At 41.0% G+C, this 16,971-nt stretch overlaps 1 protein-coding gene across 3 annotated transcripts in view; it reads left to right on the forward strand.

The window, feature by feature from the left end:
* The window catches only part of TRIM37 (tripartite motif containing 37), a 51,899-nt gene that overhangs the window by 15,894 nt on the left and 19,034 nt on the right, over positions 1-16,971 (forward strand). For all 3 annotated transcript variants that reach the window (XR_002096292.1, XM_019511147.1, XM_019511146.1), the window contains exons 8-17: positions 2,363-2,430; positions 4,289-4,413; positions 6,417-6,467; positions 8,223-8,304; positions 10,260-10,336; positions 12,429-12,608; positions 14,168-14,282; positions 14,614-14,826; positions 15,263-15,402; positions 16,069-16,169. Coding sequence is in view for 2 of the 3 variants with exons in the window: in XM_019511147.1 (XP_019366692.1) it covers positions 2,363-2,430; positions 4,289-4,413; positions 6,417-6,467; positions 8,223-8,304; positions 10,260-10,336; positions 12,429-12,608; positions 14,168-14,282; positions 14,614-14,826; positions 15,263-15,402; positions 16,069-16,169 (1,152 nt within the window). In the remaining variant the exon portion in view is untranslated. The remainder of the gene's footprint in view (positions 1-2,362; positions 2,431-4,288; positions 4,414-6,416; positions 6,468-8,222; positions 8,305-10,259; positions 10,337-12,428; positions 12,609-14,167; positions 14,283-14,613; positions 14,827-15,262; positions 15,403-16,068; positions 16,170-16,971) is intronic.

Here is a 16,971-nt window from a genome sequence, read left to right on the forward strand (position 1 = left end):
AATTTTAACAGCCCAGACTTCCCAGATATTAATTACTTGGTTCAGTTTGGTTTATATTGGAGTCTGTTAAAACATACCCTGCAAACTTCTCTGTTTCAGGACTAATATGAGAATGATGTGGAAAGAGGCAAAAAGCTTTGTCTGTATTGGGATGATTGGGTAGTTGGGCAAGCTGTTTATTTACGTAACAATCCAGACCCATTGTAGTAATTTAATTTGGAATAGTAATATCTGTTTACTTGCAGATCATGGGTTTGTTGTCTGTGTATGTTTCTTTCTTCCATTGAATTGTATGCTGCTTGCGCATGCAGCAGTTTCCTGGCTTTTAGTTGAAGACAGAAGGTTTCTAAATATAGCAGTGCCACTTGTTAATTGCATGGTTACTGTGATCTAACTTGTAGTTAGACATAACTACATTTTAATCCCATTAGAGACTGTCGTATGGTGACTTGAAGTTTGTGTACCACCTTGTTAAGACAAATGGTTGTGCTACACTTTGAAGATGCAAAGCGTGAAGTGTTATTTCCTGATGGCAGTAATTTACTACCTTTGTGGTATCCCAGCCTATCTTTTAAAGAAACTTTCAGCATGGGATTTCTCTGCTGAGTAGCACTTTGTCTCTGTAAATAGACAGCATTGTCTGAGGGTGAAAGCAGGGTATTTAGAATCGGCACTCCTACACGCATTTGTTTCAGACTGTTACTGGTCTTGGGCGAATCATATAACCTTTCCCTCTGTTCTTCCCTTTATAAATAGGATGGAGGTACTTCTAAGTACAGGGGCACTTGCTTACATGATGCTTGTACAGTAGTTTGAGATGTGTGGATATATGTGCAAACATCTTGTTGTGCAATCCTTGGGTTTGCTTCTGTGCATATCTTTTGAATAAACTGTCAAGTCCTTTTGGTCCCGAGGGGAAAACATCTCTGTAGTGGAAACAGTCCCTGCACAGCATCTGATGAAGTAAGCCCTCTACTTACAAAAGCTTATGTGATACATATCTTTTTTAGTTAGTCTGTAAAGATGCAAATGTCCCCTGCCTTCTGCCTGGCCTCAGACAAATATGGGCGACTACTTCATTCTCTCCATCTAGTACTTGCTTTCACTTACCCAAAGGAATGCACAGTGAGCTAAATATTAATCGCCCCAATTTGGAATATCAATTTCTTTGGATTGGTGAGACTGCTTCTTAGGGTTTTGGTCATGCAGTATACACAATGAGGCTTGTAGATCAGGGGCGGGCAATTAATTCAGGCGGAGGGCTGCTTACTGAGTTTTGGCAAGCCATTGAGGGTCGCATTACAGGCAGCCAGGGGCAGATGAATATTAATTTTCTAAATTTTTTAGGGTCACCGCGGGCCAGATAGAATGGCCTGGTGGGCTGCATCCGGCCTGCAGGCTACATTTTGCCCACTCCTGTTGTAGATTGTAAACTCCTGGGGACAGGAACTTCCCTAATGATTAACTATAATATCAATAACACGCTATGCTGAAGGTTTATCCTGGATGCTTTTGTTCAAAAGAAATAGCTTGAAATTTGCATGCCTGAAAGGGTTACTTAACGTGTGACTCTTGACAGTTACCATATGTTTTGTATGTTGTGTGAAGAGAATAAGCCATGATAGCAAACATAATACACTGTTTTTAACAGAAATCTAGGCTATAATTATTACCAAATGAAGGCCTTTTTTTATTTTAGTTAAGCTATTTCTAAGTTGGTATCAGGCATTACTGCACTTAAACATGCCCATATTGAATGCTGTAATCAATCGCAGCATTTGATTCAGAGATGCACTGATTGAAGGTCACTTATTAAACCACTTAGATTGCCCTAGTTATTTGGCTTGTACAGAATAATGCTTTGCACTTAAGAGCTTTTCTCTAAGGACTTCAAAGTGCTTTACAAGTATTAATTAATATTTGATAGAGAGAAAGCAAATCCCTGTGTCCGAACACATTTGAATTGGAGTCTTTTTCTATTTTGTCTTGCTACAGTCTTAATGCCTCTTGTAATGTGCAAACATTATATTTAAACAATGTAATTCGATTGTTTTTCCTTTAAAGATGTGACTTTTTAACATCAAAAATTATTTTTCAAGTTAAGTTTGACCGATCAGTATAAGTTCATTTAAGTACAAAATCCTTTTCTGTCGTTTCTGGGACATTAGGAATGTTTCATTACTGTGTTAAACCTCAGGTGACTCATTCACTGCAGCTCTAATTAAAAAAGTGGACTTCCTTTAAAATGTCTTCTCCGTCAACCTTGATATATTTAGAAATCCTTTACCTTACTAGGTTTTAGAACAATCTCTAGAAAGGAGCTTCATTGGAAAAATCATCAGTAGATCTTTCTTTTAAACAGGTCAAAAGACATCACTCACCCAGGAAACTGAACTTCTGGAATCCCTGCTGCAGGAAGTAGAACACCAGGTGATTAGGAAAATAATCATTGTGGAAGTGTTAGAAGCTAGATGAGGAGACTTATCAGTTTTTCTCTTTGTTTTGAATGATGCATTTATCCATGGGCTAGGACTACATTTTTTTTTTTTTTGTGATGCAGTTGGATATATCCCACAGTCCTTCCCAAAAAATGTTTTTATGGCTTCCGTCTTTAAGTGACAGAACATTCTTCTTCATGTAGTCTCTTGCCTTCTGAATAACTAGGTAATTAGTAAGAAGTTACTAGCAATAATGTGAAAACAACATAATTATTTGGTTTGTTCAGATTGCAACATGGCAAATACTCTAGAGTTGTCTGACTGCAGCTGTAGCAAGATGTCATTACATTGACATTTTCCACCCCTCCTCACTTACCCCTGCTCGCTTCACAGTTGGAAGGCTTTCTCTCCAACCAGAAGGGTTAAAAACAACTTGAAAGTGCAAGTTACATTGTAGAGGTTGACTGCGCTCGCCTTGAAAATGTTCACTTGCTCAGGGCAAGTAGGAATCTTTTCTTCCCCCCACCCCCCTCAATCCCTCTATATAATAAGTTGTGCATGATGAAGCCTGGAAGAAGATCTTCAAGGCTTCTGGGTAGTGGTAGGGAACTTCTCCTTTACGTGAGTTAAGTCCTCTGTCCTGTATATTCCTTTTCTCTATGTCTGTCTAAAGTGTAACCATTTTATCACCTGTTCTGGAAATGTGATTCTACCCTTGCATTTTATAGGCCTTTTTTTTCCATCCTTAATGTCCGTAGCAGCAGCCAGTGCAGTTTGGCAAGTGCTCTTCCAGACTATATGTGGGCATGTTTTCTGTTGTCCTCTTCTTCATACCTCATTCCAAAACCATTTTCCTTATGTCATGTAACTCAGAGGACTTTGTTGTGTTTTATAAAATTCAAGTCATCAACATTGCAGTCATGCAAAAAAGTTAACATTACTTACGTTTCCTGTAATCGGGAGTCTCAGTACTTGGTAAACAGTAGAGAAACATCTATTATCTACGAGACTTCTGTAGCTTACTAGAACTTTTTATTACATATACAGGTTTTGGCTTTCCTATTCTTTTTAAGGAATAATAGATTTTTTTGAATTTATGTCCAAAAGGTGTTTGCTGTTAAGTACATATTATTCTCTCCTGAGCAAGGTGGCAAACTTTAGCTTTCTAGTTCAGGCATGTTGTTCTCATGTCTCAATTATAATGAAGACATAGACTTGAACTGGGTATTTTTGCAACAGCATTGCCTGTTAAAAAGGATATTATCAGCTGTTCAAAGGACATAAAAGATTAGGTTCTTCCCCCCTCTTGTTGAAGTGTTTATTACTACTTGAGTCATCTAATTTTGAAAAGACACGCTTTATTACACTGAAAAGGTTCTGGCTTTGTGTGTTAGACTTGAGGAAGGGAAGCTAAATTTACATTCCACATCAGTCTTTTACTGTGATAATATACTGCTTGATTAGTTGGATGAAGAACTAGCATGCGAGTATATCTGATGATAAGAGAGCACAAAGTATAGAAGACCTGTCTTAATGTAGGTGGGCGTATTTCACTCTCTTGTGTAATGTAATGTTAAACTAATCCTGCCAAGGCCCGGTCAGGTCTCATCTCCAGATGTTTTGCTATCATTGACAAATGTCTTTTTTGTTTTTGGCTTGTTTTTTGCTTTTTGTAATAGCCTTTCAATGAAAATTCTAACTAATTTAAATATGTTAATTTGGGAGCAGCGTTGTAATCTGTCCCCCTTTCAACCTACGGTATTTGTTACCTTTTGCATTGATGCTTTTTATTTAAAAATACTCTTGCCTTTAGTGACACTGAAATGTGTTATCTGCATTCTTCTGCACAGCTACGATCATGCAGTAAGAGTGAATTGATATCTAAGAGCTCGGAGATCCTGATGATGTTTCAGCAGGTTCACAGGAAGCCTATGGCATCTTTTGTCACTACCCCTGTCCCTCCAGACTTTACAAGGTACAGCTTTACATTTCTTATATTTTATAGGATTTGTCAGATCTTGAAGGCTATTTTAGAGCATTTGGAGGTGGAGTTTTTTTTTATTTATTTATTATTATTTTTTTACACGAGACTAATTTCTTACATACCTAAATGGTTTTGAGCCTTGTGGAATGCTGGGAGTGGAGAAAAAAGGAAAAAAACTTTCTCCTAACTTGGAGTATTCCCAACTGTGCTGTAAGAGCATATACCGGTGTATAAAGCTGAGGGGACTGAACTGGTGCAATTTTACTGTGCAGGAGGGTGGCTGGATGTGGGGATGTGCAAGCCTGGTACACAGCTAGGATAAGAACAAGCTGCTGTACAGCACTGTGAAGGCTGGAGGAATGGGAAGCGTTGGTGGAGAGACCCCCCACATCCACCCATAATCTGGTAGGTCACTGAGGGTGCTTGGTCATTTGGCTCCAGCAGTGGTGGACTGTGGGGGGGATTACTCTCCTCTTCCTGGTGTCTAGCTTGGTTTCTCAGGCTGAATCCTGAGTCTAGATTTACCTTTATATGCTAAAAATAAGCAGTCGCTTCCCTTGTTCACCTCACCGTCCTCCTAGGCTGCCTTTTATGCTCCATCAGGGCTTCCCTTGTAATTGATGTTAGGCTGTAGTGTCGGCTGAGGTGGCAGAGCAGTGGGATCCAGTTGGTATAATGGAATAAGCAGTACTCGCTTGTATACCGATTGTCCTTCTTGCCCTTGCTATTGGGGACATTCGGCGTATAATTGTAAGGCTCTCGTGAGATACTCATGCAGGTCACCTTTAGTACATAGTACAGCAAAAATGATTGGCTGGCACAATTTGCTTTTGGAAAGGAGTCATCAGTGTGGGTTTATGAAGAGAGCTGTATGTGTAGTAGGCTGGCTGACTGCAGGATTTCTCCAGATAATTGACGGCTTGGTGTTTTGAGGAATTTTGAATTCCTCAATTCTTGTAAGTCATATCAAGCCATTTGGGGCATGCTTTTAAAATAACCTGAAAAACATTACCCTATGCTGCTCTCCTAAACTAATACTTAAAATTAATCACTGAGAAACCTTTTTTAAAATAAATATTTATTTTAAAAGGGTTGGTAGGGTCTTCTGTCTTCTGAAACATGAAGTATTTAGCAAGCTTCATGTTATCATTTTTTTTAATTTAAAATAAATAAATACATGGGCTCTAGTTTTACATTTTCTGGTTGTTAACTAATCTATCATGGTAAACTTTCTAAAGGTCACAGCTGGTGTTTTTAAGCCACTCTTGCTCTCCTTCCCTGTGACTTTTAAGCACGTTGAGCTGTTTTTGTGTCAGTTTACATAGGGGCAGGAGAAATATGTACTCTCTATATAAAATAGATAAGGTGTGTCAGTTAGAGGGGCATCTGGGAGAGAAATAATTTTGACAGTGGAACCAGACAGATATATTGTGTACTTTTAAAAATATTCCCCAGAATATTTTTTTTCCCCAAAGGAACTTGAATTCTTCTAAACACATAGCTTATATGAACCCTTTCTGGTCTGAGAACAGTTGCTGATTTTTTCTCTAATGGGCTCTAAAAATTTACTACCAGTGTGGCAGACACCAGGTCACGTACGTCATTGGGACCCTACAGGAAATTGCAATGTACAGTTCTGGTTTCATTTCCAAGCTGTGTGAAATGTAAAGGATTTATAACTTAAATGGAGGAAAAAAGCCTTAGAATTCTAGGTTCTAATTTCAAATGTTACATACCAGTGCCCATGCACAGACGATATGCTTTTGTACCTTTAAAACTACAGTGTGGTGGCATTGCTGGCTTATTAACCTTGATGTCCTCTCAGAGATCTTGAGTGTGATTTTTTTTTTTTTTCAGAGTTGTTTGAGTAATTAGAACTGTCCTGCTAACTTTCAGTGATACTTGTGCATGTCAGTGATGTGATGTGAGCATTTTGTAAATTCCACTTTTACTTCTGGACCGCTTTCTTCAACTCACCTATGTTTTCTTCCCAGTGAACTAGTACCAGCCTATGACTCAACTACTTTTGTCTTGGAAAACTTCAGGTAGGAATATGTCCTGAACAATTGTCTGTGTTGTACCAGTTAGTTTTTAAGCCACTGAATTACTCCCTGTTAGAAATCAGTTGATACCCAAGTGCAAATGAGGAACTGAATCAAAGTTTTGATTTGCTTCTACAGGGGTGCATCTACACGTCGCCATACGGCACTACGGCAACGTAGCGTTCGTGTGGGTCTGCACGTGATTGGCAGCCATGTTGCCGTAGTGGTGCAGTTCCTTGGTATAGCGCGCCTCTATGGTGACATAGTGGCAAAATCTAACTGTGTGTGGTGTTCACAGCGCGGCACAGGCAGTTAGTGCACCGTGCTTAAGTACTTGCAAAAGAAAGTACTAAAGCACAGCACCGTAGCAACATCGCTGTACAGCAACATGTAGAACCATCTGAGAAACAGGAAACAAATGTAACCACCAGTGAAATGGGCTGCTAAACATCTTACTTTGCTGAATGGCAACTATATAACTTTGTAGTTCCAAGCTTAAACACTAACTTCACAAGGAATACTTGCATAGTATCTGCACAGGCACTTAGTTCTGTACAAGCCTGCATTGTTCTGGATTGACTGTAGACTTTAATGTCAACATTAAGGAATTCATTTTAGAATATATTGATTAAATTGGCAGTAATATTTGCAGCTAAAATGTTTTGATGATGAATCACAGCTTATTTCAGTGAGGGTTGATAGGAGGTTTAGGAGAGAATGGTAGCACCTTTCTTCTCTTCCTTAATCTGCTGCTGTCCTCTGGGTCTTCCCTTTGCAATACAAGCATGCTTTAGTCCAGAGGTGGCCAACCTGTGGCACGGTTAGCCTCTGTGTGTGAGTGGCACTTGGCAGACTGGGGAGGGGACCAGTAGCACAGCAGCAGATGGGGCCGGAAGCAGAGCCCCTGATCCAGCGGAAGAGCATCAGAGTGGCACTCGGGGCAGATGTGGGGCAAATTTGTGGCATGCCTGCCAAAAAAGTTGCCTCCCATTGCTTTAGTCTTTTCTGTTTTAACCCTCTCTTGACCTCAGTTATGTCTTCAAGTACCGCCCTCCATCTCCCTTTTCCCTTTCATTTTCAGTATATTGTTTCCACTTGGTGTTTGGAGTTTTTCCTCCAATTTGATCCTAAAATTTTTCCAGTCTCTCTCACCCCACCCACCAGATGCATCTCATTCAGTATTAACTTTATTGACACTGGTTGCCCCTTTAACAAGGGGCGCTTACGCTTTTTCCCATGTTGCCCTTTTTATGTGTGGTCACCCTTCATGAATACCTACAGTTACCTCAGTGTCCTCTTCCAAAACATTCCTTAAAACTCTCCTTGCCCATGTTGCCTAAAAAATAATAATTGACAAAGCTTAGGCTACTGTGTACTGAGACCCAGCCTGTCATACTAATGAATATTGTCTCCCTGTTTAGTTGTTCTCTCCAGTCTGCCTGTATCCTTTTGTCTGTTGACTTACCCTTGGTTTATTTGCTGTAGGGCAGGAACAGTCTTATAAAGCTTAAAGTACAGTATAGCAAAGTATTGGCTCCAGGAGATGGCCTGGAAAAACTAATGTGTCCTTTTTCATCCCTGACTGCTCAGATAGCCTTAAAACGCTGCCGGTTTTGTTTTCTTCTTGTTTTTGTTACGTTTCCTTATTGCAGCAAAAAGCCTAGTCCTAATGTGCGAATAGAAAGTATGCAAGTTCCCTTCTCCAGGAAGGGTTTGCTCCCTTTGCAATTGCATATTTTTATTTCTCTCTCTTGACAGCACTTTGCGCCAGCGGGCTGATCCTGTTTACAGTCCACCTCTCCAAGTGTCGGGGCTTTGCTGGAGACTAAAAGTTTATCCAGTGAGTTTTACACGCACCAAAACGCTCTTTCTGTTCGACTTTTATTACTGAATTAGTATAAATTCTGCATAGTCAAGTAGCTTAAACTTTGGTTGTGGAAACACTGAAGTCCACAGGGAGAAAATGATATATCATTCAGTCTTTTCTTGTAAGCTGTCTAATTCGGCAGTAGGGTTGGAACCTCGGATCCCCTGTGCAGATTTGTGTTGCTTGAGTGGACTGAGAGCAGCAGTAGGTGGATGTTGTCTTTGGGAAGCAGGGTAGTCAACAGCTACGGCACTGGGTTAGGACTTGGGTGACCCGAGTACTATTTCTGATTCTGTCACTAGCTTGCTGCGTGACTGTCTGGCAAGTCATTTTCCCTCTCTCTGCCTCGGTTTCCTAATCTGTAAAATGTGGTTAATATTTACAAGGGAAGCATTCTGCTGCAAAGCACTGAGTCAGAGTGGTGTGCAGTTACTACTGGTCTCTGTTCAAAGCTCTCTGCTGGGTTGCCAGAAATATGCAAGTGGGGACATGACTGCTATTTACAGTTCTTTTTTGTTTTTCAAGGAAAGTGAGAGCTTTTCAAAGAATGTCTTGAGCCTTGCAGCTCTGCTCGGGGCTGATCCAAAGTCCACAGAAGCTAATGGAACAATCCCGTTGACTTCACTGGACTTTGTATTAGCGCTAAAAACAGAGTTTTAGCGTGACAAGTGTCAGGTAACTTTAGTAGGTGCTGCCATCATCTCTGCCTATAATCTCTTAAACGTTTACAGGACTGCAGCTAAACTGGTTTATTGTGTGTGCATTTATACCTGGAGGTATTTGTAGTCTAAGTACATATGTACATCCTAATTAGCTGAAATTGTTTTTGGGAGATGGGAGAACGCAAGGGCGTCGCTGTTGGAGGGGAATTTGTCCTGTGCAGTCTCTATCGCTGACATTTTCAGCAGAGACATCGTGTGTATGGCATTTTTCGTAATCTCACTGAGGGTGCAGCCTTCTGACTACTGAGGTACTTACATGCGTGAATGTTAAACCAAAGTAGCAAAGGTTCACGTTCCTGGTTCACGTTCCTGCTGAACCTTCGCGTTTTGTCAAGGCTTTCGGGCAGCTCTGGATACTATTAGAATTGTGCGTGGAGAAAAATTATTCTTCCTGTTTTAAGTGATTTGAGTACCACAGCGGCTTGCTTGGCTTGCTAGCTAATATAGGTGGACTTTAATGGAATCGCATTCTTCTGCTGGGTTCGCACATATGCACAGTTCTGTTTTGCACTGAGCTGGAGAGGTGTAAAAGAGCCCAAAATGTCTCAAATTCAGTCAGCCACGTACATGATTCTCACAGGATGTAAAATACAGCTTAGACTCATTCAACAATAGCAGTAGATTTTCCTTTCTGTCAGTGGATAGGAGAAGGGCTTTTTGCAATGTAATGCTGTTGGGTTATAAAATCTTCCTCTCCCCCGCACCAAAATGTAGCTGTGCATTTATTTAAGAAAACTGGCTCTCTCTAAACTTTGTTGTTCATGCCAAACGTTTGGTAAAAGCTATGAAGAAAAGGTGCTACAATATATTTGTGGTTAAGGGAATTTGAAAGCTTTGCTCTTATTTTATTGTCCTCTTAATGCATAGCTTCAGAAAAGGAACAGGACTAGAAACTGGAGGCACTCACCAAATTATTCCAGTTTACGCTTATTTGAATTACTGAAATGCAGTTTCCATGATTCTGATTTACAACTGTCAAATTCTGAGAGAGTTTAGCACTTGGAAAATGTGTGACTGTGGTGTCACGATTCTACCTTAACTTAAGCTACGGTAGTGGTTTTTAGCCATGGCACAGTAAAAACACATTTTGTTTGACTGCTTTGACCTGAGGCTGTAAAATATTGTGTATTTTAATTCTGAATCATGAACTTATACCCTGTACTAGTTTGACCCATTAATAATTGTACCTCCTTATTTCTTTTAAAGGATGGAAATGGAGTCGTGCGTGGTTACTATTTGTCCGTGTTTTTGGAGCTGTCTGCTGGATTGCCAGAAACATCCAAGTAAGGAAATGGCTATTATTTAAATGTCTCTCGTAATTCTCTGTGGAATTCATAGAGCCTTATAAAGCATGATCCAAACCTTGTACCTTTGCTAGAGCTTGGTCCAACCCCCCTTGACATTAATGGAATGGTTCCCATCGACTTAACTGGACTTCTGAATCGGGTCTTTAGTGCCCTTTTATTAATAGAGAGGTGGGACACAGATAGCAAGGGGGCTGCCCAAGGTGAGAAGTAAGTCAGTGATAAAGCTGAAAATAAACTGAGGTGTCCCAGCTTCCAGTCCTGAGATTGGCTTCCTAGACCAATCTCCTTCTAAGTGAAATGTTTTTAGGATACTTTGTGCACTCTAGATTGGAAATGGAGGCAGCAGATATTCCAGGGAATGAGTTCTAGCCAGCAGTTAAATGCTAATTCCCTGGGAGTAAGCATGGCTACACTTGGAGCAAGAAAGTTTACGGGACTCTGTCTTTCCAGGGAGACTGACTGAGGTGTGTTTGGAACTTCCTTTGCCTGTGAAAGTCTGACCTGCAAGGCTCAGAAACCACAGCTTGGCAAGTGGAGAGAATCTGGAACTAGAGCGCTGAGCCCACTCTGGAAGGGTGCGGTAATAGTGCTGTGGAAGGGGTGTCAGACTGACAACTGAGTAGCACCATTCAGGTCAAGGGGAGGGTCTCGGTCATTGAATTTTGGGGCCTGCAAGGAAAGATTCAAGGCCTGATTGATGCAAGGACCTTCCTGAGATGGCTGGGTACTCATTCTGATATAAAGAGCTGGAGAGGAGGTGCTGACAGGTTTGAGTAACAGCAGCTGCAACCTTCTAACGTCTCTTCTTGTCCATCGTGAGTTAAGAATAAAAATACAGTTACTGAAAAGGGAAGAGGACGCTTGCCTTGTTAAAAACTTCTGCCAATATTTAACACTAGTGGTACCCCACTAGCTGCAGTAGTCTTTGCACTGTGTGGGAGATGGCCAAAAAACACCATTTTGTGGTTTTTGCATACGCACGCTGGACTAGGGCCTTATTATTTGCACGTGGCTCAGCTTCCCCTCCTCAGTGTTATGTGACATGTATGTAGGCCCTGCAAAGAAATGTGCGTGCAGAGGACATGTGTCTACAAAAAGCTTATCTAAGAATGTTCTAAGTAGTGATTATGGTTTGTTAACTCAGTGCAGCTACCCTGAACTATTTGCATACATTGCGAAAAGTAGAGAAAACAGCCTAGAAATGTTGTTGTGTATGTATAAAACATTTTAAATGGGTTCTTTTTCTCCTTAAAAGTTCTAAAAATAACATTTAATCCAAAAGGGCACAGTTGATATGAAACCATATTTTGAGCTGACATTTTAGGGGGAGAACAACTTATTTTCTCTCTCTCTTTCTTTTTGTGTGTATTTGATAGCATTGTCTCCAGTCAGTTAAACTGTTTCCTCTGTGCTGTTCTGCACAGAACCAGGGAAGAGCAAGTCTCATGAATGATGGAAGGACACGATTGTCAAATCTTTAAAACATGAAATGGGGACTTCATTGCAGAGATTCTCCCCTGCTCTTATGTCTTGCTTTGTTAGGTCTGAGGCTGTCCTTCTAATTTGCTGGTTTATGAAGAGGTCTGCCTTCACTTTACAATCTGTCTACTGTCAGTCACATCACACTTGTGTTTCATGTGGAGTAGGGCGGCAGACACTCAGCGCTTTGACTCCAGATTTTATCTGTGCTGACACACTTAGCCTTTGACACCAGCGGCCTAGAATTCCTGCCTTGAAGCACTAATAGGCTACGTTACCACTTAGTGTTGTGGTGGAGCCCTGATTGCTGTTGTTTAAGCTGTTCAGTTTATAAATACGTAAATCCTCCAGCTTGTCCGAAAATGTAGTGTTACTTGCCTCTTGGCTCAGCCTTAGGTCTTTACTACTTAGAAGGTGTGTGTTCCCTCAAAAATCGTTCCATGTGCTGTACACTTCCAACATGGGGAAAGTCTCTGTGAAATCACCCTTTTTAGTGGAAACTTCAGAAAAATAGTGCATTTTTTTTCTGTTTGCTTGTTATAGTGAAGTCTGGCTTGCTTTCTTGTTTCATTTCAATTTGCATTTTTAGATATGAGTACCGGGTAGAGATGGTTCACCAGTCCACCAACGACCCGGCTAAAAACATCATTCGAGAGTTTGCCTCTGATTTTGAAGTTGGAGAATGCTGGGGCTACAACAGATTCTTTCGCCTAGACCTGCTTGCCAATGAAGGGTATTTAAACAGACAAAATGACACAGTAATTCTAAGGTAAGAGAGAGGTTTCGTGTTTCTTGCCATCGTTTCATGAAAGTGCTTGTCAGCGTAGGAAATAATTAAAATAGATTAATTCAAAAAATAGTGTGACAGGTTTTGTCACAAAATAAAAGGATTTGGCTCTTATGAGCTTCTGAAGAGAGTGTGCTTCAAGGAGGTGGGGGAGATTTACATAGATTTCTTTGAGATGAAGCAGTCACTTGCAGAACTACTATTTGACACTAATAGGTGTATATCAGATATCCTTAACTAGCAAATTTCAAACACTTCAGGAAGATTCTGCATGTCCTCGTTTTCAAAGCTGGGATAATGCATTTCCCTGCTTTGGGCCCCACTGTATGAGTGCAGGGGAAGTTGGAGCAGGGAGCAGTATTTGTAATGGATATAGAACTAACTCTTTTTGCTACGTTATAATAGATAAAATGGGTACGTTGCCCTTCTATTTCAAGTAATTTCTCACTTGTCCCACTCACTCCCATTAGAAACCACTTGGGATGTATCAGAAATATGAATGTGTGTGTACAGGGATGGCCACTGAACTTGCCAGCAACTGAAAGATGATGTAATGTCAAATCCTTTGTGGCTGCATCTCACTCTGGAAGAACAGCATGACAATCTGTGTGGGCTACATTGTTTAAATAACGCTTGGAAAAAAAAATAGCATTTTTCTATTTATAATTGAAACACTTTAGGAAGACAACACCCTAAACCTTTTCACACCTCATTCCTTTGTCTGATTAAAGAAAAAGTTTTCTTAATGTCTTCTCTTTTATTTGCTGCATTTTTAGTTTTGCAGCCATGTTTAACCCCAGGAAATACGTAATCAGTAAAAAGCCTGCATATTAATCATTCCAGTGATTTGATTAAAGAATGGTTAGAGGTTTGCTGAGGTTTTCAGGAAGTTTTGCTGAGGTGTCTTTCATTACATTTGGAACTGTCACTTGATGCTGATTTGCACTTCAGCTTCCATGCAGTTTCGAAGCCTGAGGAAATCTGATTTTAAAGACAGACTCTTCTTTTGAGGGTGCATCTACGCTGCAGAGTATTGTTTTGTTTTGTTTTTTAAATAAACCCCTGGTCCACTTTGTTTAGGGGTAATACAGACTGAGAACCATACTGTCTCATATACCCAGGCTAACCCGTCGGGAGCTAGCTCAGGTACTTCACTTCTACAAAGCACAGTGCAATGGGGGCTGGCCCTTCTCAAGTCTGAGTGAGCATTGGCTAGTCCTCCTTGCTTTGTAAGGGCATTTTTAGCACAAGTACCTTAAATAGTCTTAACTGCCATTACTGCAGGACATATGCATGGATCCAGCTAGTATGCAAAATGCTTTATAATCCTGCCATACTTGGTAGAAGATAATTTAGCTTTTTTAAATGCCTTCTGGGGTTGATCTCTTCTGATATTCCAGAAAGCTGTAATCTCACCTGGTAAAATTGTACTAGTGTTTTGTTCTCTGTTAAATTTTTATCTCCAGACTGTAAGCATTGCAAGCTTTTTAGATGAGTCTTTGCAAGCACTGTAAATTCTTTTTTCTTATGGCTTTTTTAAGATTCCAAGTGCGTTCACCTACTTTCTTCCAAAAGTGTCGGGACCAACATTGGTACATTACTCAACTGGAAGCAGCTCAGACGAGTTACATCCAACAGATAAACAACCTTAAAGAGGTAAGCAGGGGTGGGTTTGGATGCCAGTTCTGGAGATGTTAATCTTTTGTAAGGCTCTTTGCCTGAAACAAATTCTTATCTTACAGCGATTAATGCTATGTTATAGTATATGGAGTCATTCTTTGAAGTGGAATTAGTGACTGGCCACTAAACTGAGGTTTTATTGTCACGTATTTGGATACCTGCTGCTACTTTTAGCGTTGATAGGGCTGGGTTCTTCTTTGTTCACGATCCTTCATACTGAACCCTTAAAATCTGTGAAATAAAGCCGCTTTTTGTAATTTGTCTAACTTACTTGTCTCTTACTGTGTGTATTTTAACATATTTTAAGAGACTTGCAATTGAGCTTTCCCGTACCCAAAAGTCACGAGGCATGTCACCTCCGGACACTCATCTTAGCCCACAAAACGAAGATGGGCTGGAAGCAAGACCAAAGAAACCTGGACAAAATTCAGAAGTGCTGCTTGAGAATGTCACCGCTCTGGCATCTGTGCGAGATACCAAGGATGAGGAGGAGGACAAAATCCAGCAGGAAGACTTTAATGTAGGAAACATCTTCTGCTCAACTTTTTGCCTTCTCTCTAATATACTCTCATTCTAGAGCTAGACATGTAGACATGCACTTGTGCAATCCAAATCATAATATACATTCTCCACAAAAGTACAACTAATGGGTATTGAGGGAAAACGGCACTGATCTTCAGGGTAAGTGGTAGCAAAGAAATTTTCTGTAAGGGAGAAAGTCCAAATTATAACTCATTGGTGACAAATTTGAAAATCCAGCTTCCTGAGGGGCGCAGCTTTGCCTCAAGGCAAACACCTCATGTGCTGCACTTTCAGGTCCTCCTGGTTGCTGGGCAATCTTACTGTCTATTGTTGGGGCTTTTTCTGTTTAGAACCTTTTGTGTGTAAAAGGGCGAAGGGAAACGTTGCGCTGAAGAATTACCTTATGCCGACGTTCTTGTGTTGTGTCGCTCTAGCACGACCTCTCAGACGGAGATCTGGAAGTTGACCTTGCTGGAGAGGATGAGGCAAATCACCTTGATGGTGGCAGTAGCTCATCTGCCAGTTCAACAGCCACAAGCAACACTGAAGAAAATGATATCGATGAAGAAACAATGTGAGTGAATTGCAAAGTCTCCCCTGACTTTATCCTCTTGTCTCCTGGTCTGATGTTCATTCCCATTGGACTGACTTTGCATATCACGGTGGTGGAGCGTTGCATTGCTTTCTGACAGATCAGGGACCAAGAGATGGACAGTAGTTTGGAGTAGAAAGACAGGATGTTAGGCCAGAAAGGAATGCTCTGATTTTATTTTCAACTTGTTTTTACTCAGTTCGCTGGCCAAAGATATTGCGTTCATCTTGTGAACGGCTCTTTCCAAGGAACAAAATTCTGTTCTTGTTGATTAACACTCTTACAGTATGTGGGTATATTCCGAAGGTGTAGTATTTAAGAGGGCGGTGGGTAAGATATTAAGTGCTACGTAGAACCAGGATACTCAAGCTTCAGCCTGTCAGTAGTAGGACAGTTAAAAGGATGCTGTCAAATCCAGATGGTTAATGTGCCACATTCTTGCAGTGTGTATGAAGGGTGGCAAAATGGGGTCCTAAAACTTCCGTGCTTTGAAGCCAGAAGTCCACGCTTTTTTGAGTCAAGTAACAAATAGTGCCTTTTAATTTTTGTGATTTTGGGGTCCATAAAACCTTTCAGGAGTGTTCAGGTTTTTGAAGATGGTTAACCTCATAATGTTGAATTGGAGTTTGCTGGGTTTCCCTTCTGAAGGTCTGGAGAAAATGATGTGGAATATGGTAGTAATATGGAGTTGGAAGAAGGAGATCTCATGGATGACGCTGCTGCTGCTGCCGCTGCCACTGGAGCATCAGGTATGAAAAGAAAAATTCAGAATTGAAGATGTGGTAGCTCATCACGTTCCCTCCCCTGCTCTCTTCACTGCCACGTCAGAGGCATCACCAAGCTGCGTCTTCTGCAGAGTTTGCTATTTTTGGAAATGCTGCATCACATAGTGTTTACTGGTTATTGCAGTAGAGGGCAAATGACTCATTGGTTCAGGGAAAAGTCCTGAGGAGCTTTGTTGGATGTCCTGGCAAATCAGTTACAGCTGAAGTTTCTCTGTGAGCCTGCATCTTTTTTTTAGACTTTTTTTATTCCAGTCAAAATAGACCAGCAAGCCTAGCTCTTCTACTGTGCTAATGTCACCGTGCCCCTGAACGCCTGACACATTTCCTTCAGATCTTACAATGCCACTTTTCCTTAATCTTAATTATGTGAGGGGGATGGAATGTATGAATCCTTTTAAACACCAAGCAGGAATGGAGTTTGGTATACATAAACGGTGCTCTGTAAGACTGCTTGGAGTGTAAAGGTGAATTTGGTTCAGAATCTAAGCCTAGGTTGTCTTTCCTGCCCCCCCCCCCAGTAATTTATTTTTAAACTATTCATAGTTTCTAGGGTCGGAAGGGACCTGAGCAGATCATCTAGTCCGACCCCCTGCCATGGCAGGAAAGAGCACTGGGGTCAAATGACCCCAGTAAGGTGGTCATCCAACCTCCTCTTAAAAACCCCCAGGGTAGGAGCCTGCACCACCTCACTTGGAAGCTGGTTCCAGACCCTAGCCGCCCTGACCGTGAAGTAGCGCCTCCTGATGTCCAACTTAAACCTTCCCTC

This window comes from Gavialis gangeticus, unplaced genomic scaffold (genome assembly GCF_001723915.1).
Source record: "Gavialis gangeticus isolate Ggan-Ray unplaced genomic scaffold, GavGan_comp1, whole genome shotgun sequence".
Classification (NCBI taxonomy): Eukaryota; Metazoa; Chordata; order Crocodylia; family Gavialidae; genus Gavialis; species Gavialis gangeticus.